Raw genomic sequence first — 22,202 nt, 5'->3', positions numbered from 1 at the left:
CTTTTTACACAATGCACAGGATTAACCCCTCAGATTCCACAGTGAGTATAACAAGCGTGCTTACTGCATATACAGACTGATTTTACTATTGTGGGTTTAGTAACACTAAGAATAAGAGATCTTTATGGAATAAGGCCACTTATGTGTAATCTGTAGAAAAATGAAATGTGATCTACTCTTTTTAGGAAGTTGATATTTGTGTTGTTTAACTGCCTTCGTTGGTAATTCTCTATATGCAGCAGGAACTTATTATTTGTTATTAAAAAGAGCTGCTTAGGATTAAATTGTAAAACGCAGATCTTAAATACAATTATGCCATTGCCAAATAATGTGACCTAGTGAAAGAAAAATGTAATGCAAGTCAGATCTAAGCCACAGTTATTTACAAAACTGCACAAATAAGGGTCTGCTGGTATTAGTTGAAGAGCTTACAGCTCACAAACAGCAGCACACAGGAGCCCCAGGGCAACAGACCTAAGCTGGAAGTTGTGCCTGGGTGGGCCTGGTGACCATCGTGGCGGGTTTATATCACTTACAGCAGGGGTCTCCAAACTATCCAAGCAAAGGGCCAGTTTACTGTCCTTCAGGTTTTGGGCGGGCCACACTGTGGTCAGTGGAAGCAAGCAATGCCCCATCATTAGTTTTATTGGGAGGATAAGTGGCCCTTGTTGGTTTTATTGCGAGAAAAAGTTCCCCTTGTTGGTATCAGTGGGAGGAATAGTGTCCCATTGGTACTGTCAGTGAGATTAAAGGTGTCCCATCATTGGTGTCAGTTGGAATGTAGTGCCCCAAGGGCTGGACAGAGGTAAGCGAAGGGCCACCTCCAGCCCCCAGGCCACAGTTTATAGACCACTGACTCAGAGTATGTGGCATCAGCAACCTTCCAATGGACTGAAAATATAAGTAGTGGCTCTCAGAAGAGGACAACGTTAAAATAAATAAATTTACTGTAAATCTATTGATGAAGTGAAAATTAATAGTAATAAAAACTAAGGCTAGTAATGTATAGAAAGCATCTCAATGAGCTACAGCCTCACTTTATTGTAAGAGCAATAGCCCCACACCCCTTGAAGCACCTTAATTACTTACCGACTGCCCAATAGCAGTATTACTGCTACAGGGCGGCAGCTGTGCGCCGGATCACGAAATATATATATATATATATTAGGGCTGCAACTAACGATTAATTTGTCTGTCGACTAATCTATCGATTATTTTTACGATTAGTCGACTAATCGAACGATTATTTTTATTTTATTTTTTTTTGCTTAATTTAGTGTTTTTTTGATTACTAATTAATCCTGTAATTAATACAGACCCCTCAGTAAGCCCCCTCCCAGTACAGACCCCCACAGTAAGCCCTCCCACCTAGTACAGACCACTTAGTAAGCCCCCCTCCCAGTGCAGACCCCTCAGTAAGCCCTTCCACCTAGTACAGACCACTTACTAAGCCCCCCCCTCCCAGTACAGACCCCTCAGTAAGCCCTCTCACCTAGTACAGACCACTTACTAAGCCCCCCTCCCAGTACAGACCCCTCAGTAAGCCCTCTCACCTAGTACAGACCACTTACTAAGCCCCCCCTCCCAGTACAGACCCCTCAGTAAGCCCTCTCACCTAGTACAGACCACTTACTAAGCCCCCCCTCCCAGTACAGACCCCTCAGTAAGCCCTCCCACCTAGTACATACCACTTACTAAGCCCCCCCCCAGTACAGACCCCTCAGTAAGCCCTCCCACCTAGTACAGACCACTTACTAAGCCCCCCTCCCAGTACAGACCCCTCAGTAAGCCCTCCCACCCAGTACAGACCACTTAGTAAGCCCCCCCTCCCAGTGCAGACCCCTCAGTAAGCCCTGTACTAGGTGGGAGGGCTTACTGAGGGGTCTGCACTGGGAGGGGGGCTTACTAAGGGGTCTGTACTAGGTGGGAGGGCTTACTGAGGGGTCTGTACTGGAAGGGGGGCTTACTAAGCGGTCTGTACTGTACAGACCACTTACTAAGCCCCCCTCCCAGTACAGACCCCCCAGTAAGCCCTCCCACCCAGTACAGACCCCTTAGTAAGCCCCCCCCTTCCAGTGCAGACCCCTCAGTAAGCCCTCCCACCTAGTACAGGGCTAACTGAGGGGTCTGCACTGGGAGGGGGGGCTTACTAAGTGGTCTGTACTGGGTGGGAGGGCTTACTGAGGGGTCTGCACTGGAAGGGGGGCTTACTAAGTGGTCTGTACTGTACAGACCACTTAGTAAGCCCCCCTCCCAGTACACTAGTACAGACCCCTCAGTAAGCCCTCCAACCTAGTACAGACCCCTTAGTAAGCCCCCCTCCCAGTGCAGACCCCTCAGTAAGCCCTCCCACCTAGTACAGACTGTACTAGGTGGGAGGGCTTACTGAGGGGTCTGCACTGGGAGGGGGACTTACTAAGGGGTCTGTACTGGGTGGGAGGGCTTACTGGGGGGTCTGTACTGGGAGGGGGGCTTACTAAGTGGTCTGTACTGTACAGACCACTTAGTAAGCCCCCCCTCCCAGTACAGACCCCCCAGTAAGCCCTCCCCCCTAGTACAGGCCATTACAAGCCGGTGTAGCGCCGCACATGTGACATGTCTAAGTAGCTTGGTGATTGGGGAGGATGGCGAATGTGTTGCGGCAGAAGCTGTGGCAGTACAGGGAGTACAGGGGTGCTGGAGACGGTCAGCGCTCACCTCTTGTCTCCGACGGAGCCCGGCGGGGGAATTTCACCCGGCCGGCAATGCTTCAAGCGGCGCGGCGGCCGGCCAGGGGGCATGTGACGTCACGCGTTGACGCGTCAACGCTTTTCACGCACGTCGACGATTTTTTGTAGTCGACGCTTCGTGGCAGCCCTAATATATATATATATATATATATATATATATATATATATATATATATATATATATATATACACACATACACATATATATACACACACACACGTTTCTGGACTTCTGCCGGCGGGCTGCATCTGCTGTGAAAATTCACAGCAGAAGCCGATCTGTGGGTGTCAGGCACTCAAAGTTCTCTGGCACCTGCCGATCACCAGCAAACTACATAGAACTAAACTACATAGAACGGGGATCTGCCTATAAAAATAAGGATGATCCTGATTCTGACCGGGGGGAAGGCATGAAGTCTTCCCCTAGTAAAAGCAGCACACATAGTATACACAAACACTGGCTAGGCACACATTTAACCCTTTGATTGCTCTAAATGTTTAACCCCTACCCAGCCAGTGTCATTAGTACAGTGGCAGTGCATATATTTAGCTTTATTAGTGTCACTGGTTCCCGCAAAGTGTCAAAAGTGTCAGTTAGTGTCCGATTTTTCGCCCCAATATCGCAGTCCCGCTATAAGCCACTGATCGCTGCCATTACTAGTATAAGAAAAATAAATAAAAATTCCATAAATATATCCCATAGTTTGTAGACACTATAAGGTTTGCATAAACCAATCAATATAAGTTTATTGGGATTTTTTTTTTTACCAAAAACATAACAGAATACATATTGGTCTAAACGTATGAAGAAATTCAATTAAAAAAAAAAAAATGTATTGGATATGTTTTATAACAGATAGTAAAAAATATTGTTTTTTTTTTTCAAAATTGAAAATTTTTTGTTTAAAGCGCAAAAAAAAAGCAAGGGGTCAAATACCACCAAAAGACAGCTCTATTTGTGGAGAAAAAAAATGACAAATTTTATTTGGGTACAGTGTCACAAAACCGCACAATTTTTAGTTAAAATAATGCAGTCTCATCGCAAAAAATCGCCTGGTCATGAAGAGGGGTAAATCTTCCCGCGGTAAAGTGGTTATGGTTGTAAACCTCAGACATGAAATATGAACAAAGCATATCGATACCTCTATAGTGTGTTCCAATTAAGAACACTCATTGTTAATTCTGTCTACTGCTTCATTCCACTGCCATCAGCATCAATCACTTCTGACAAGTTTTCCTGACACCAAGAGAAAAAATGGTGACAGGGGAGGGACCTCCAGCCCACAGCTTTTAAAGGGCAGCCTCAACTCTGTTCCTGTGTGCTGTGTGAAGGGGAGGAGGGGGTGTCCTTTCCCTCCAGTCAGCATTTAGAACTCTTCTCACTGAGCTCTGCAGTGTTTAACTTCAGTCCTCCACCCCTTTTTTTCCTAGCAGCTCAGCCAAACTTTTTAAATTCTAGACTTTGAACAGATGTAGAGAAGAGAAGACTACACATAAACAGGTACAACTTATCCAGGAGGATTTGTTTGATCTCTGTGCATCACCTGAGACAAGTCACTTCATTATGTAAGGGTTTACACCCAAAAATGGAACTTCCACTTTAAGGCCTCCTGACCCCCTGACATGCCACATTTGGCATGTCATTTGTTTGGGGGGAGTGGGTACCTAGATTTGACAGGTACTCGCTCCCACTTCCGTTCGGGCCACCCGGGCCACCTAAACGGCTCGAGCAGAAGTTCTCCTCTCCTCCTCCTCCCTGCAATCTTCTGGGACACGTCACAGGTCCCAGAGGCATGCTCGCCCACTCAGAACGCACAGCGCGTTTTGCGCATGCGCAGTGTGAAGTCGCAAGCTGTCACAGCAGGGTGCCCACACTAGAGATGCCGATGCCGCGGGGAGAAGAGGGAGAGAACTGAGGCTCCGGACACTTTTTGTAGCTGCAGACTTTTAATAAACACAAAAACAGGTGGAACTCCGCTTTGAGTATTATTGGAAATCATTGTGGTTCCATGTGTTAATGCAACACTCAGTAATGCATGTTACATGTTTTGATGCATTGTGGTGCCATTAATTATAAATTTAAAACCCAACGCACTGTAACGCTCTGACTTTTTATGTCAATGAACTGGATCTACAGCTGCAGAGTTCCACTCAGTAGTCTTGTAGAGATATGTTAAATCACCTGATCCAACTCTCTTGACTCATCATAGTGGTTCAGCCTGGTTCAGTATGCACATGTACAAACACTCAGTAAGTGATGTTATGAGAGTGACAGGTACTAAATGCAAGTAGCAGTGATATAATACACTGATGGTATAGGTTCTGAGGAATGGTAGCAAGTGGTGATGAATAGTAATCTCAAGAGCTAGCAATCTAGTACATGCAACAGGTGGTAAATAGCAGTAGGCAAGATGTACAAGAGTTGATAGGCTAGTTCAGTAATGCAGGTTTAGGTATTAGCAAGCAGGATGTATGAGAGCTAGCAATCTAATTCAGAAATGCAGGTAGTAGATATTAAGTGCAAGATGTATAGAGCTAGCAATCAGTTCAATAATGTAGGTAATAGTTAGCAAGCGTTGTTGATAAGGAGGGGTCCCCTGTGGGGTACTTATCAATAGCCAGGAAGCAATTAGGAGTAGAGCGAGGTAGCGAGGCTCCGGTCAATCCAGGAATGGGGTGTGTCACTGGAAGATTCGGCAGCGTCAGGTTAGGCATCTATCAGTAACTTCTGTACGGATGTTTTCATTCCAGGCCACCAAAATTGCCTGGTGAGCAGATTTAATGTTTTGGTCATACCCATATGTCCTGCCATAGGTACATCATGTGATAGTTCCAGGATCTTAGAACGAACAGTAAATTACCCTTTGGACATGTATATCCTCTATCTCAGGATGAACTTTCTCATCTCAAGCAATACTTGGATGAGAATTTAGCTAAGGGGTTTATCAGACCCTCTACCTCTCCCACAGCTGCAGGACTTTTCTTTGTCCGCAATAAAGATCAAAGTCTTAGGCCTATCATTGACTATAGGCAATTGAACAACATCACAATAAAGGATCGCTATCCTTTACCTTTAATCCCTGAACTGATTGAACAGGTGCGTGGAGCCACTTACTTTTCTAAATTGGACCTAAAAGGTGCATATAATCTCATCCGTATACGTAAAGGGGATGAGTGGAAGACGGCATTCAGAACCAGGTATGGACTGTTTGAATACCTGGTAATGCCCTTTGGATTATGCAACGCTCCCGCAGCATTCCAACGTTTCATAAACGATATTTTCAGGGATCTACTTGATGTTTGTGTTGTGGTATATTTGGACGATATACTTATCTACTCGCAATCGTTGTCTGAACATGTAAGACATGTGCGACTTGTTCTTGCTAGATTACTTTCACACAATCTATATGTGAAATTGAAGAAATGTCTTGGATTCTCTGAAACCTGACCTTGGAGTAGATAAGTATATCGTCCAAATATACCACAACACAAACATCAAGTAGATCCCTGAAAATATTGTTTATGAAACGTTGGAATGCTGCGGGAGCGTTGCATAATCCAAAGGGCATTACCAGGTATTCAAACAGTCCATACCTGGTTCTGAATGCCGTCTTCCACTCATCCCCTTTACGTATACGGATGAGATTATATGCACCTTTTAGGTCCAACTTAGAAAAGTAAGTGGCTCCACGCACCTGTTCAATCAGTTCAGGGATTAAAGGTAAAGGATAGCGATCCTTTATTGTGATGTTGTTCAATTGCCTATAGTCAATGATAGGCCTAAGACTTTAATCTTTATTGCGGACAAAGAAAAGTCCTGCAGCTGTGGGAGAGGTAGAGGGTCTGATAAACCCCTTAGCTAAATTCTCATCCAAGTATTGCTTGAGATGAGAAAGTTCATCCTGAGATAGAGGATATACATGTCCAAAGGGTAATTTACTGTTAGGGAGTAGATCGATGGAACAATCATAGTCCCGGTGTGAAGGCAACGCTTGAGCATTTTTCTCAAGAAAAACTTCAGACAGATCCTGATAACATGGTGGTGGGGTTTGATCTGACAGCATAGAAAGGACATTTTGGTAGGATTGGATTTTACACGTTGTCTCACAGTAGTGAGAAGGGAAAGTCAGTGTTCGTGTTTTCCAATCGATGTTAGGTTGATGCAAGTGTAACCAGGGGAGTCCCAGAATAATTGGGAAATGTGGTGAAGGTAACACATCGAAAATGTTTGTCTCAACATGCATCTCATTTGCAGTAACTAGAAGTGCTTGAGTTTGTTTAGTAATTGGACCAGAAGATAATGGAACACCATTAATTAAACTAACAGAGACGGGTATTGATTTTGAAATAATAGGTATTTTATTTAAGGTAACAAAATTAGTGTCAATATAGTTCCCACAAGATCCTGTGTCGATCATAGCCTTGGTAGTGATCCTATTTTGGTCCCACTGCAAAATCAATTGAATGAAAAGATAGGGATTAGATATAGAAGTCGTTAACCCCCCTAATAATATATGTGAACACTCACCCTCTTTTTTGCGGACAAGGGGACAGACACTTATTAGATGATCAGCTGAAGCACAATACATGCAAAGATTCGAGGATTTTCTCCTGGCTCGTTCAGCAGTTGATAGTGGAGAGCGTATGATCCCTACCTCCATAGGAGTAGGTTCAGAAGACGAAAAACGAGAAGGATTAGGTGGTGAGACTCCCGTTTTCTCAGCCTTCCTTTCTCGTAATCGTCTGTCAATGTTGATGCTAAGCTGTATTAAAGCATCCAAGGTGCCAGGTAAATCCACCCGGGCGAGCTCATCCTTTATGGCTTCGGAAAGACCAAGCCTGAACTGGGTTCGTAGAGATGCGTCATTCCACCCTGAATCAAGGGTCCATCTCTTGAACTCTACTACAAAGTCCTCAACAGGTCTCCTTCCCTGTCTTAAGGCTCTCAGTTGACTGTCAGCAGTACCTTGCCGATTTGGATCTTCATAGAGGCGAGAGAATTCTGCTAGAAACGCAGGATATGAGTTGAGAATAGGGTCATCTTTCTCAAAAAAGGAATCTGCCCAGGCCCGTGGATCACCTGACATATAAGAGATAGCATTACAGACTTTAATGCGGTCTGTATTATAAGTGCGAGGTTTTAAACTGAAAAGCAATTGACATGCGTTTGTAAACTCACAAAATTTTTTCCGGTCACCAGTGAACACTTGTGGAGGGTTTATCTTGGGTTCACGGGGTTGAGCAGCAGTAAGTTGTGATACACGGGCTACCTGTTGTCTTAAGGTATGATTTTCCTTTTGTACTTCAGTGATGGTATGAACTAATGTTTCTACTTTTTGAGTTAGGTGCATAACAAGAGTGGCCATATCTGCTGGATCCATTTTTTGGGTTCGTGCAATCTGTAACGCTCTGACTTTTTATGTCAATGGACTGGATCTACAGCTGCAGAGTTCCACTAAGTAGTCTTGTAGAGAAATGTTAAATCACCTGATCCAACTCTCTTGACTCATCATAGTGTCCAGCCTGGCCCAGACTGTTTCAGAGCTGCAGCGTGAAATTCTGTTACTTAAAGGCACAGTACGCCCAGTCTCGGAACCTGCATATTCAGAGCCATTTGTTGTCACACAAGTTCATGTTCGTCTATGGCCAAAGGTACTCAGACCACTGTGATTGAAACCACCAATATCCTTCAGGTACCTGATAACGTGACCTCTGTGACACTTCTGTCTAAAGCCCCAGAAGAGGCAACGCTGTCTCCTAAAGATGCAGTTCTTATTAGTACCAACACTACTTCAAGCCTGCTCGAAGAAGATATACCACCAGACTGTACCTATGCTTCTGATGGTACTGTAGTCTGCAAAAAAGACTTGCGTTTATTTGAGGAGGCATTGCGTGCCAGACGCTCCACTCCTGCTGAGGAAAATGTTCACGCCCGGCGGGCGTCCCTAAAGGGGGGGTACTGTCAGGGTTCTAGTCGTACCCGCCAGACGGCTAGGTGTGGCCACCCCACTGGTGCCTTTCAGAGGTATTGAACCTGTGTCCTTCTGGCTTCCCAGTCTGCAAACTAGCCTCTGAGCCACTTCAGGACTTTGGAGAACTCCTGTTTGTTCCTGTATTGCCTGCAGCACTAGGGGGCTGGATTTCACCAGAGGCTCAGACCTGTCAGTAACTCTCCAGCTGTATTTGATACCTAATTAACAAGGTATAAGACACTGCCCCTCCTTAAGGGCAGTGTCAGTTCATTAATTCTGGTTTCCTGGTTTGGTTCCTGTTGTTTGAGTTCCTGCATTCCTGTTTGTTTCCGGCATCTGACCCCTGGCTTCACCTGACGGTTCTCCTGCTCTAGTCCTTGCCTGTATTTGGACCTGGTGATCCTGAACAGCCCCCGTGCACAAACTCACAGGCCAGGTGGCTTCTTACCTGGTCACCCTGGTCTGTGTTTGTTTGCAAGGGTGAGCATAAATCTCTGCCTGAATGACTCCCAACAAAGGTAAGCCTTGACACGCACCTGCATTACTGCACACTGCGAAGGTGTTGATATATGTAATTTGGAAAGTGCTTTTCTTAATGATGCTTTTATTTAGCAAGTGTTACCACTACCATCGAGTAATGGTGTTAGACAAATAAAGCTTCAAAGAGTAACTCCACTTTTGTGGAGAAAAAAAACATTCCCCTCTGGGTGATCTATGTATACTGCAGAAATTTTAACAAACTTTGTTGAATATTCCCGCTTTTTGTTATTCTGAAGAAATAGCAGTTTATTTTCTGTGTCCTTGTGCAAAGTAAATCTATATGGGAGTGGTTTTAGGATTATCAATCAGCTGTTGCACTTGCAGGGCTCTAATGAGGAAATTGGCAAGATCTGCATCCGTAGATGTGATTTCCCTTTGGAAGTATCTCACCAAAAATGAGATTTTTGTTGCAGGGGATGCCCAAAGTCTGACTTGTATCTTAGTGTAGACTTTTGGGGAAATCAGTGAGCCAATCACACAAGAAGGAAATTACATTTCTGGGGGACGTTCTGTATACCATCTGTGTACAGAATGCGTCCAGGTAGCCATATTGCATTGCATTTTACAGAAAATTACAGCACTGAAGATTGATAAGGAAAAGGGAATCTTTAATAACAAATGCAGTATGACTTGTGTCACTATTCCCAAAGATTTAAAATAGAACTATGGGAACAAGTTTTTTTTTTTTTTTCCATTTTAGTGCAAAGGAGGGCCACAACCCCTGTCATTTTATATTTTGCCATCTGTGCCCCATTTGAGAGATTTCCCTACTCTTTCTGTCCCACCGTCAAAACAGGAAGTGAGAGGAAATCCCTGCAATTACAGGGAGTCCCTTGGGGTCCCCCAGATCACCAGAACTAGTGTTCCCATTGGAAGATTTCCCCTCTATTACTTTATTGGGGACAACCCAAACTTTGGGATTTTCTTTTACTTTCAATGATAATAGTAAACAGTACAAATGGAGAGGGTGAATCTCCTTAACCACTTGCCGACTGCCGCATGACTATTTACGTCGGCAGTCAGCCCCTCACAGGCAAAGCGACGTAGGGCTACGTCGCTAGCCTGTAAGGGTTTTGGGAGCAAGCGCGCGCCGCGGGATACACGCTCCCGCACCCGCTCGGTCACGGACCCCCCCGCGCATGTGCCCGGCGGACCCGATGTCCACCGGGCACTCGCGATCGTCCGTGACAGTGGGAGAAAGGCAGGCGGCTAGTGTAAACAAAGCTGCCTGTCATTCTCCCCTGTGTACGAATGTAACCATGTAGGACCGTTGATCACTGTTCTTACACATCAAGCCACAGCCAATCACAGTTAGAAACATGCCCCTAGGGACACACTTAACCCCTCCCTCTCATAAAAGTTAACCCCTTCACTGCCAGTGTCATTTTTACAGTAACAGTGCATATGTATAGCACTGATTACTGTAGTAATGTCACTGGTAACCCCAAAAGTGTCAAAAAGGTCAGTCAAGGGTCCGATCTGTCCGCCCCAATGTCGCAGTCCTGCAAAAAAAAAAAATCGCAGATCGCCGCCATTACGCATTAAAAAAAAAACACAACAAAAATGGCAAAAAGATTTCCCTTTGTTAGTAAACGCAATAACATTTGCGCAAACCAATCAAAATACGCTTTTTGCAATTTTTTTTACCAAACATATGGTAAAAAAAAAATTGGCCTAAGATGTTAAAAAATGTTTTTTTAAATTTTTTGGGGGGAATTTCATATAAAAAAAATGTGAAAAATATTGTTATTTTTGCAAAATTGACGCTCTTTTTTTTTTTTTTTTTATAGCGCATGATCAAAAAAAAAAAATCGCACAGGTGATCAAATACCACCAAAAGAAAGCTCTGTTTGTGGGAAAAAAAGGACGCCAAATTGATTTAGGTACAGTGTCGCACGACCGCGCAATTGTCCGTTAAAGTCACGCAGTGCCGAATCGCAAAATAGGCCCTGGTCAGGAAGGGGGTAAAAACTTCCGGGGCTTAAGTGGTTAAAGCGGTTGCATACTCATGAAAAAAAAACAAACAAACCCTGCAGGACAAAGGCATAATGAACTAGTATGCATCGCACACTAGCTCATTATGAAATACTTACCTTAGAACGAAGCCCCGGCACGGTCGTCTGGACAATGCTGAAGGAGCTGACATGCTCCCTCGGCATCTCTTCCTGGTTTGGCAGCTCCGGCGCTGTGGGTGGCCGGAGCCGCGATTATGTCACTCCTGCTCACTTTCCGGCAGGATCCAGCGAGGAGCTCTGAAGGTCCGCCGGACCTTCAGAGCGCATGCGCCGCAGACGTCAGCGGCTGCATGCAGGTTGAATATCTGCAGGTTTAGGAGATATTAATTGTACCTACAGGTAAGCCTTATTATAGGTTTCCCTGTAGGTAAAAGTCATATAGCGGTGTATACTACGCTTTAAATGGGGGCACAGACAGCAATAAAAACTGATAGGGGTTCTAATCCTTCTCCCCTCTATCCAAAACTAAAAATAAATAAAAAAGTTGTGCCTTTAGTTGTTCTTTAATGGTCAACCACAAATGTTTAAGGTCCATTTTACTTTTTCTAATTACTTTTCTACCGCTATACGTCTATCAACAGTGGACCGGCAGCCCTTTATTTACCCGGTGTCATTTATGAACAGAGATAACTAGATGGTTAGGTTAATGGGTTGCCTCATACCCCCATATCTTCAAGATAAGTCATTACACTGTCTTGCCTACAAAAGAAATTCAGCTCAACCTATGTGATCGTACACATTTGGCATAAAGCCAAGAACAGACATGGCGTGGTCCAGAGCTATGATCGCGTCAGGGAACATCACCCTTAAAGGGTAACTCCACACGTACAGGACCCTTTTTTTGGCTCCGCAGCAGAATCTGATCGCATGGTGGTTCACACCTATGTGATCCGATTTATGTCCGAACTGAAGTTCGCACTGCGATATGCTAACTGATCTGGGGGTGTCGTTAACTTCGTATTGACACCCCCAGCGATTTGCATATGGCAGTGTGAACTGCCTGTGATTTGAATGCGATGCGGGAACCCACAATGGATTTGCAGGATTCCTGAATTGCATATATGTGACCAGGCACTAAAGGGATGCAGGCCCAGCAGCTTTCCTCACTAGAGCCCTGCAGCTTCCACAGCTGACAGATAATTATGAAACCACTCCCATTATACCCACTCAGCACAGAGGAACAAACAATGATTTCTTCAGAATACCAAAAGGTAGGAATCTACAAAAAAGTTTGTTAAAGACCTTGTAATGTACAGAGATCACCCAGAGGGGAATGTTTTTTTTCTCAACAAAAGTGGAGTTAGGCTTTAGGCCAGAGATCCTCAGACTACGGCCCTCCAGCTGTTGTGGAACTACACATCCCATGAGGCATTGTAAAACTCCGACATTCACAGACATGACTAGGCATGATGGGAATTGTAGTTCCTGAACAACTGGAGGGCCATAGTTTGAAGAACCCTGCTTTAGGCATTTACACAATACATATTTCCTACATAGGGCCTACAGGTACACACAAGTTGAATGTCAGACCTACTAAATCACTATCAATTACCACTTGTAAAATGTGTCTTGTTTTTCTTGGTATCATACAACATAAATATTACAAGCAGCACATTGTTCTTCTTGCAAGTCTATAATTTAATTTTTAATCACTGCTAAATCTATACTTAGGTGAGCAGCACTACTAAATCTATACTTAGGTGAGCAGATCAGTTTGATTGAGAAAGTGGTCTAAAGCCTAGTACACACGATGAGATCGTCCGTTATTTTTATTTTTTTGCATGCTAGTCTCCAGATTAAAAAAAACAAATAGGTTACCAAAGTAAAAAAAAATCTTGTACAACAGAATAAAAATTCAGAAGTGATGTAATATGTTGTAGTGTATTTGTATTGTAATTTCGGACTAAAACTCTACTGATGAAACAAAAATCGTACAATCTGGTATCGTACAAGAAAACGTTTCGTATTTGTCCCTTCTGAAAATTTCGGAGGAAAACTATGTACTAGCGATCAGATTATTATAAGAACTTATTTTTTGTACGATTTTCTGATCATGTGTACAGGCCTTAGGAAAAATCATACCTCTGGGGCCAATTATCGGATTCTGTCAATTCTATTAGGCTAATAAACAATGCGATACACATCATTTTTTTAAACACAACACCGGATATTACACTGTTTGCTTTCCCCATGTGTAGTAATAAATATTTAGTGGAAACCAAGAATTTATTGGATGTGCCATAGCTATCACATATGGTTACATCAAACTTAATTTGGAAAAATCTGAGTATTAACATGGATGTTAAGGACAACAGATGTCCAATAAGGGAAGTTTACTGGCAACATAAAACCAGAGTAAGCAAATTCCCCTCTAAAAGCTTTTATGTTTAAGTGACTTGCACCAATGGATGCACCTGTACAAGGCATGGTGTACATTTTAGTTCAGATTACTAACAAAGCAGGGGTGAATGCAGGTCAAAATCTTCAGTTGCCAATTTCCCGAATTAGCAGAAATGCCCTCCCCCCTCCATAGATAATAAAGGAAGATTTCTGCTTTTTGATTTCCATCCAACTGAGAAGCACCCAAGCATTCTTCTGGTTCTTTTAGGGTCTCAAACATTCCCTTACCAAGGTGTACCTTTTTGTTAGGTTCTAAAGCAGGGGTCTCCAAACTATGGCCCTCCAGTTGTTCAGGAACTACAATTCCCATCATGCCTAGTCATGTCTGTGAATGTCAGAGTTTTACAAAGTCTCATGGGATGTGTAGTTCAGCAACAGCTGGAGGGCCGTAGTTTGAAGATCCCTGTTCCTAAAGTTTAGGGTATGATGTTATGTCCTTTACAAAATACTCCTGAAAAAAATAGTCATATTTTGGAAGTGGTATAGGGCAGGGAATGTAAGGAGCAAAGTTATAAGCAAGTATACAACTTGTTCTTACACTCCATCTTCTCCACATACAATCTTCACATATATTTTGGTTCTTCTTCACTCCCCTCCAGTGTTTTCTATCACAGCTCCACTCTCCAACTGTACCTCTGCACTCCAAGGACAGATTTCTGAGTCATATCTCTGAAAGGACAGCCTAGTGGTAAGTATGATTAATGCGCAATTACCTTCTGCTATCTTTTCCAGTTATATTTTCTGGAGTTTTTCCATAAAGCGGCATTAAACACAAAACCAAAAATGTAATGTATAGCAGCTTACCAATCATTAAATGTGGTGACTGCATTATTATTCTTTTTCCCCTCTGTTTTTACCTGGTGATCTGGCCAGTAATGCATCTCTTGTATTCGAGTTCCTTCGCTCTGGTTGAATGAGCAAAGGGGGCACATTTGGACAGCATAGTGGGCACATTTGGACAGCAGCATTGACATTCTGGGGGAGGGGAGTGTTGATGTACTAGCAGATTTAGATACACTAACAAATTGAAGCCAAACTCCAACTAATACTTTATATGCAGTTACAGCAAACATTTTTTTTCTCTTTTAGAATAAGGCCCCTTTCACACGGGCTTTCCGATCAGGTCCGACTGTCAGTTTTTCAGGTGGACCTTATCGGATGCTCCATGTACCTCTATGGAGCAGTGGATGTCAGCGGTGACATTTCCACTGACAGCCGCTGCTATCCGACTTGATCCTGTCAGTGAAATCTGGAGGATCGGATCAGATAGGATCGGATGAAAACGGAGAGGCGGTCTGTTTTCATCTGATCTCCCATAGAGGAGAACGGGGATCTGGCAGCTCTGTCACTGCAAAGTAAGCGGAGAAGGAGCTGTCATCTGCCTGCTCAGAGGGAATCGGCAGATCGATACCCCGCTAAGCAAAACGGAGTTCGCCGAGTGCACCGCTCGAGTGAAAGGACCCTAAAGGTTTTACATAATTAACCACTATAGATAAAAGATGGCTACACAGCGACTCTGTTGTTCCATGAACGTCCCTCGCGTGCCTCCTGGGAACAGCCATTTACAGATCGTGGTAAAGGGTCAATCACAGCAGCCCTTTACCATGTGATCAACTATTCAATCACAGCTGATCACAAGGGGAACAGACTTGCCAGTTATTGGCAGTACTTTCCTTATACGCTGTCACAGCATGAGGAGAAGAGAGCCGGTAAAAGGCAATCCTAACAGGAGGCATGTACACAGATAATCAGTGCCCTGGTTATCAGTGCAGCCCATCAGTGCTGCCTATCAGTGCCGCCTATCAGTGCCGCCTATCAGTTCCCATCAGTGCAGCTTCATCAGTGCACATCATCAATTTGCACTGTTAAGCTAGCTGAACTGAAAATTTGTGTTTGATCAGTGCTGCAGCATTAATAAGTGTAATTTCACAGCAGAGGAATTCCCGTGGTCAGAATTCAACAGTGCAGTGGGAGGATTCTCCTATCCACCTTAAATTTATGGATAGAGAATCCATTCACTTTCTCTCAATCAGCCTGCTGGTTGAGCCCGCAGGCCGAACCAAAACGTTTATCAGTGTATGGCCAGCTTAGTGTTACTAAACCCACAAAAGTAAAATGAGTCTGTATATGCAGAAAAGCATTCTTGTTATACTCACAGTGGAAACTAAGGGGTTAATAATCCACATTGTATATAAAGGTTGTTTGATCCCGTCTTCTCTGATCCTCCCCTTTTACTGTCCCCAATCAATCTGCTAATACAACAGAGCCTTGGAGGCACTCTGCTCATGCACAGTTTGGTGTGTAATGCTAGGGAGTTTTTTTTTTTGGGGGGAGAGTGTATGTGATCAGCACAGGGCCAATCAGCATTGTCCAGACAGATGGGTTCTGCAGCCTCATAGGACAGTCAGGTGAGAATGAAAACTCCTCCAACAAGCTTTAACCAGACATTGAAAGTAAATGTAGAGCGTGTTGGCGCCTCCCTTATGGGTGACACAAGAAAAATGTGAAGCTGCTCTCAAATTTAAGTATGCTAGACTTAAATAGACATGAAGGAAGAAATGAGGCGCTAACACACAAATAAGGTAAATCCTAAAAATCATGAAAATCACAACCTCAATAAATATTAAATCACCAAAAAGTGCTAGGTATTTGTGCAAAAAATACTGCACCATGAGTTTTTCCTCAATGTATTTCTTGAGCCACCTGGACCTGAGCCATCCATTTAGGAGAACCCCATCTCTGAATCTTCACCTAGGAGGAGGGTGTCACTGGAAAGATCTGTCATAGTTCTACCTGCACTATAGGTCCTTTGAGGCCTTGGTGCATCTGGTAAGTGACCTCAGCTCACTGGGTGAAGGATCAAATACCCGCTGCGTCACTTTGGCACCCCACTAAGAGAAGAAGCACTTTAACCACTTAAGCCCCGGAGGATTTTCCTGCTAAACGACCAGGGGGTATTTTGCGATTCGGCACTGCGTGACTTTAACGGACAATTGCGCGTTCGTGCAACGCTGTACCTAAACGAATTTGACGTCCTTTTTTTCCCACAAACAGAGCTTTCTTTTGGTGGTATTTGATCACCCGTGCGATTTTTACTTTTTGCGCTATAAACAAAAAAAAGCGTACATTTTGCAAAAATAACAATATTTTTCACATTTTTTTATATGAAATTCCCCCAAAAAAAAATGTAAAAATCTAAATTTTTTAAAATTTTCAGCCAATTTGTTTTATGCTACCTATGTTTGGTAAAAAAAAAACGCAAAAAGCGTATTTTGATTGGTTTGCGCAAAAGTTATCGCGTTTACTAACAAAGTGAAAGATTTTTGTCATTTTTGTTGTTTTTTTTTTTAACGTGTAATGGCGGCGATCTGCGATTTTTTTTTTTTTTTTGCGGTACTGCGACATTGGAGCGGACAGATCGGATCCTTGACTGACATTTTTGACACTTTTGGGGTTACCAGTGACATTTCTACAGTAATCAGTGCTATATATATGCACTGTTACTGTAAAAATACACTGGTAGTGAAGGGGTTAACTTTATTTGGGAGGGAGGGGCTGTGTGTGTCCCTAGGGGCGTGCTTTCTACTGTGATTGGCTGTGGCTTGAGCTGTAAGGACACTGATCAACGGATCTACATAGTAGATCCGTGTGATCAGTGTCTTTACACCGAGGAGAATGACAGGTGGCTTGTTTACACAAGCTGCCTGACATTCTCCCTCTCCCCCGCCGATCGCCGAGTGACCGAGGGACATCGGGTCCGCTGGTCACACGCGCGGGGGGGGTCCGTGACCGCGCGGGAGCGCGCCTCCGTTGGCGCGCGCTCGCTCCCCGGAGCCTCACAGGCGAGCGACGTAGACCTACGTCACTCTGCCTGTGAGGGGCTGACTGCCGCAGTAAATATACTGTGAGCAGTCGGCAAGCGGTTAAGGAATCACTTAAAAAATGATCACCTGTTTTGGAACGTTCATTTTCCACCATATATGGATTTTGTTTATTTTATTTTTAATTACCTAATTTTATACAGTGTGTAACTTTGATTCTCATATCTATATTTGTGTTTTATTACGCATCCACATTTATTTGATTTACACCCACATTCTCCTTTCTGTATTGGAGTTTGTTTTCCTCTACATTTCTTATGGCATGAAGAAATTTTTTTATATATATTTATCAGTTCTAGTGCACTTAGAGCCGGTTCACACTACTCCGACTTGTCAGGCGACTTGGTCTTAAGTATTTTTGCCCATTTGCACAAATATCTAGCACTTTTTGGTGATTTAATATTTATTTAGGTTGTGATTTTCATGATTTTTAGGATTGACTGTATTCGTGTGTTAGCGCCTTATTTCTTCCCTTAATCAGACACTGATACAAGTCACAAGACTGCTTTATACTGCTGATGAGAAAAGTTATTTAGCAGTTTAAATTTACTTAAATAATTGCATTTTTATGTTCTGTGTACTGTGGGAGACCAGATATAGTGAATGCAGGGTCCTGGGTTTAGTAACACTTCAAGCTAAGGGAAAATTACTTTGCAAAGTGAACAGCCTGTTTGCCTTGAACTTAACTGAAAGCTTTCAGATTCCGCCTTTTCTAAGAACATGGTTGAAAGTCATATTTAATGCAGTAGTTCTAAAACAAAGGATCTAGTGGCAGCACTTTAGGTAACTGTGTTATATAATAAAAATTGAGTAGGAAAGGGGGGTCTAAGAAGTATAAGTGCACATATCATTCAGAATACATCATTGGAGGCATTTTAAAAGTAGGGCATGCCAATGTTGCCAAAGGCTTGGGAGGCGGCAGTAAGTGCACCGGTTATATTTACATATACATAAATATACAGCTCTATAGATCTAATTGTAGAACTGGTTACATTTCTAAATATAACCTACTAACAATTTTAGTTCAATACTTAAGCAGGGATGAATGCCAATATTCAAATTAGCTCATAAACCAGACATCAGATCAGCATCTTGATTTGTGCCTCCCTGATTAGAAAGGGAATATATAATCTTAAAGTGTCTACACCCATTAATCTGAATGATCTTTAAGTTTGTAAACTTACTTTGTGAAGATCTCTATTGTGACAGTTCTGTGCCTGTGACTGATCAGCAGCACCTTTCCTTTACACTACACTACCATATGGAGAGGCCTCTGACATCTCTCATACCATGGACCTGTCTAACAGTCCTTTTTAATGCCTCCTGTAAACAATATTACCAGGAAGCAACCCAGCAGTGGACTATGAGACATCTTTTAATATCACTGACAAACGTTGGACCAAACTATCCCAATTTTTTCCACCTTTAATCAGTACAGCCGGTAATACCTTGCGCCAGGTATTGCTACCTCGCAGTCTCGTCTGACAAAGGAGGAGCCACCAAGGTATAAACCAGCTAAACGTTCAAGAGTTTAACCATAGGTTTTAAAATGCCTGTCATAAAGGGGAACCCCAAATTCATGCAGGACCCTCATGTGACTGTGGAGGGACTTATTCAAGCTCTAGAATTGTGTTTCTTAAAGGGATCTCCTCCCTACTGGAGGTAGCCTTAGACATAGCTGACACAATAGCCTGGTGCTCCCCCAGAGGATTGTCATATGCCATATCAACCTCCCTGGTTCAGTGTCAGCGAGCTGCTCCACATCCTCACCCAGGACACTGTCAGTTTGGTATACATCTTTAGGCCTCTTGCACATTGCTGCCGGAAAACACTAAATTTTCAGGCATAAAGGCGTTTTTTTTTTTCCACCAATCTAAATGCAGCCTACTGTTGTCAATATGCCTGTACACAGGTCTGTAAACATACGCTGTGTATTGATCAGTAAAAAAAAAATATATATATATATATCTCAGAGTTGTATGCTCGCAAATACGCACAAATACTCGCAAATGCCACGCTTCCTGCTACTGTGTGTGCATATTCGCAAATACTAGCAAGTTATATACAACCCATCCTTGCATTTTTTTTTTTCTGCCAGGAATGTCTAAAGCTCATACATCAGTACAGTGTGCAAGAGGTCTAAGTCAGCTCAGTCTGTGTTAAAGTGGTTGTAAAGTCAGAAGGTTTTTTATCCTAATGCAGTCTATGCAAATAAAATATAAAAAGCCTTCTGCGCAGCCCCCCTCAGCCCCCCCCCCCCATTATTTACCTGAGCCCATCTCAATTCAGCGATGTTGCAGGATTGTCTTGGCTGCCCGAGACTCCCCCTCCTTATTGGCTGAGACGGCAGGGTGGCGCCGTTGGCTCCCACTGCTGTCAATCAAGTTCAGTGAGCCAGAGGAGAGAGAGGGGGCAGGGCAGGATCATGGCTCCATGTCTGAATGGACACAGGGAGCTGTGACTTGTCACCCGGGGGACCCGGGGAGAGGAGCATCTGGGCCACTCAATGCAAAACTAACTGCAAAGAGCAGCTAAGTGTAACATGTTTGTTATTCTGAACGAAAAATAAAAACGAGACTTTACAAACACTTTAATACATTTTCAGTTCAGAATTTGTGGCTCTTGAACACATCCAAATTTACCTCCACCTTTGAAGGAACACTCTTGCCCACTAGGAGTCCTTAGAAACATCTAGCTCTGACACTCCAGCCCCCTGGTTGGTTTCTAATGCCTCGTTTCCACTGAGCGGTTCAGTACGCAATGTTCGCCGTTTCCATTGTCAAAAGTTGTGAATGGTACCCTAATTCCGAACTGTACCGTACCACTTTTTTGGGACCCTTTCGTTGGGGTACCAAGCACATTAGTACCTTACCAACAGGGTGGAGCTACACTGTAAAACTGAGGTACTGTTGGCGGTGGAAACGCAAAGCCTGATCAAGGTGTACTGTACCGAACTGAACCGAACCGTACCGCTCAGTGGAAAGGAAGCATTAGGCAGAATATACATGATTCATTTCATAGGTGTGCGCAGCCTATTGCAATAGGGTGTGCACTCCAAAGCTTAAACACACGGTACTGATCACCCACTGTGTTCATTCAGAAAGGGAGAGGGCCGGTAAATTACATATACTCAATCTAAAACATCCCCCTGTGTGTGCCCACAGCAGCAGCCAGTGGGAGTGAAGAGGAGGGAAACTGGCAGCATTGTGGGGGGGGAGCCAGGGCAGTAGGGGGAATCTGCTCTGCACAGGGTGATTATGGTGTGCCTGGGCACACCTGGCACACCCTGTGCACACGCCTATGATTCATTTTTTATCATTCAACCAGCAAGTTGAACAAAAGAAAAGGAATCGATTTACACAGTTGGGGTGAAGAGGGAATCCCTCCTGTGGAGCTTTTGCATTCTGACAGTAGGGAGAGTTTCCCCGCTGTCAGAATACATTTATCAGCGCCCCCACCTATAACAGGTGGCACGGACCAAGTGAAAATTTTCCAAAAGGCTGGTTGTACAGATGTCAATCAAGAGATGCATTAGGTTACGTACAGAATATTTTTCATCATTAAAAACATCACATATTATTTTTCACATAGCCAGCGCGTCCTCCACTTAGGGTCTCTCCCCACTTTAGCGTGAACTTTAGCGTCTTAAAGTCAGTCTAGACACTATACTTGAATTCCCTGCACATTTCAACCAAGATAGTCTTTCTCACCAGCACATTAAGTGCTGGTGAGCTTCCTTAATGTGAAGTGAAATCCTTGGTGTTCCTGGCAGTCCCTCTGCATTCCTTTTAAAAACACTGGCCACTCAGGAGAGCACATGGTGGTTAGTTCTCCAGCTTTGCTGGGAACTTGGTGTGCTCACCTCCAATGATCAGACTTGTTCTGACACTCCCCCACTGTACAACCATTCACTGGGAAGCTCAGTGGGCTGCTGCTTCTCCTCCCCACCCCCAGCTCTTAGGCAGCGGAGAACAGAGGGAATGTGATCACTTATAAAAAAGTGAATCAGGTATTTATAATGTATTTTTATATCCATACAAAATGTTTTGCCTTTCATTTCTCTATTAAACGAAATGGGTTGTTTTACAAGGTGATCGTTTACAATCACTTTAATGCTATGCACAGTAACACGTAGCATAATATGTCCTAATGCACGTGTGCTTACACAGCGCAACAATGTGACTAGACCCTTATGCATATTTTAAACATTTAGCATACCTATATAAACTTTAAAAAGGAAATAAGCATATATATAAAAAAAAAAAAAATAAAAAATTGGCCCTACTGTGTATGTATGTGAGTTAGGGACCTTAGATTGTAAGCTCCTTGAGGGTAGGGACTGATGTGAATGTATAATGTATATGTAAAGCGCTGCTTAAATTGACAGTGCTATACAAGTACCTGAAATAATAATATATACTGTGTATTTACCTTTTCTACAGGAGGAATGTCATTTTCCATTTCCATTGACCTTGGTCTTAGCTTAATTGGTTTGTCTTTGAAAATATCCCCAAAGCCAAATCCCCTGATCTTTTTCGCCTGGTTTTCTGCTCCACTTGTTCCATTGGTCCCTTCTGATTTGGAGTCGCCCCCATCACTCTCCGAGCCAGCAGTATCTTTAAATCCTGGCAGGAAGAAAACAGTAATTGTGAGGACAAGTCTTCC

The 22,202-nt window shown here is 43.4% G+C and overlaps 1 protein-coding gene across 1 annotated transcript in view; it reads right to left on the bottom strand.

Moving 5' to 3' along the window:
• The window catches only part of SH3KBP1 (SH3 domain containing kinase binding protein 1), a 568,203-nt gene that overhangs the window by 192,054 nt on the left and 353,947 nt on the right, over window positions 1–22,202 (bottom strand). The window contains exon 6 of the mRNA XM_082244592.1: window positions 21,969–22,162. Coding sequence (XP_082100718.1) covers window positions 21,969–22,162 — 194 coding nt within the window. The remainder of the gene's footprint in view (window positions 1–21,968; window positions 22,163–22,202) is intronic.

This window comes from Pelophylax lessonae (genome assembly GCF_965119305.1).
Source record: "Pelophylax lessonae genome assembly, chromosome: 2".
NCBI classification, from domain to species: domain Eukaryota; kingdom Metazoa; phylum Chordata; class Amphibia; order Anura; family Ranidae; genus Pelophylax; species Pelophylax lessonae.
Note: the sequence above shows the minus strand (reverse complement) of the source record. Positions and strands in the feature narration are given on the sequence as shown.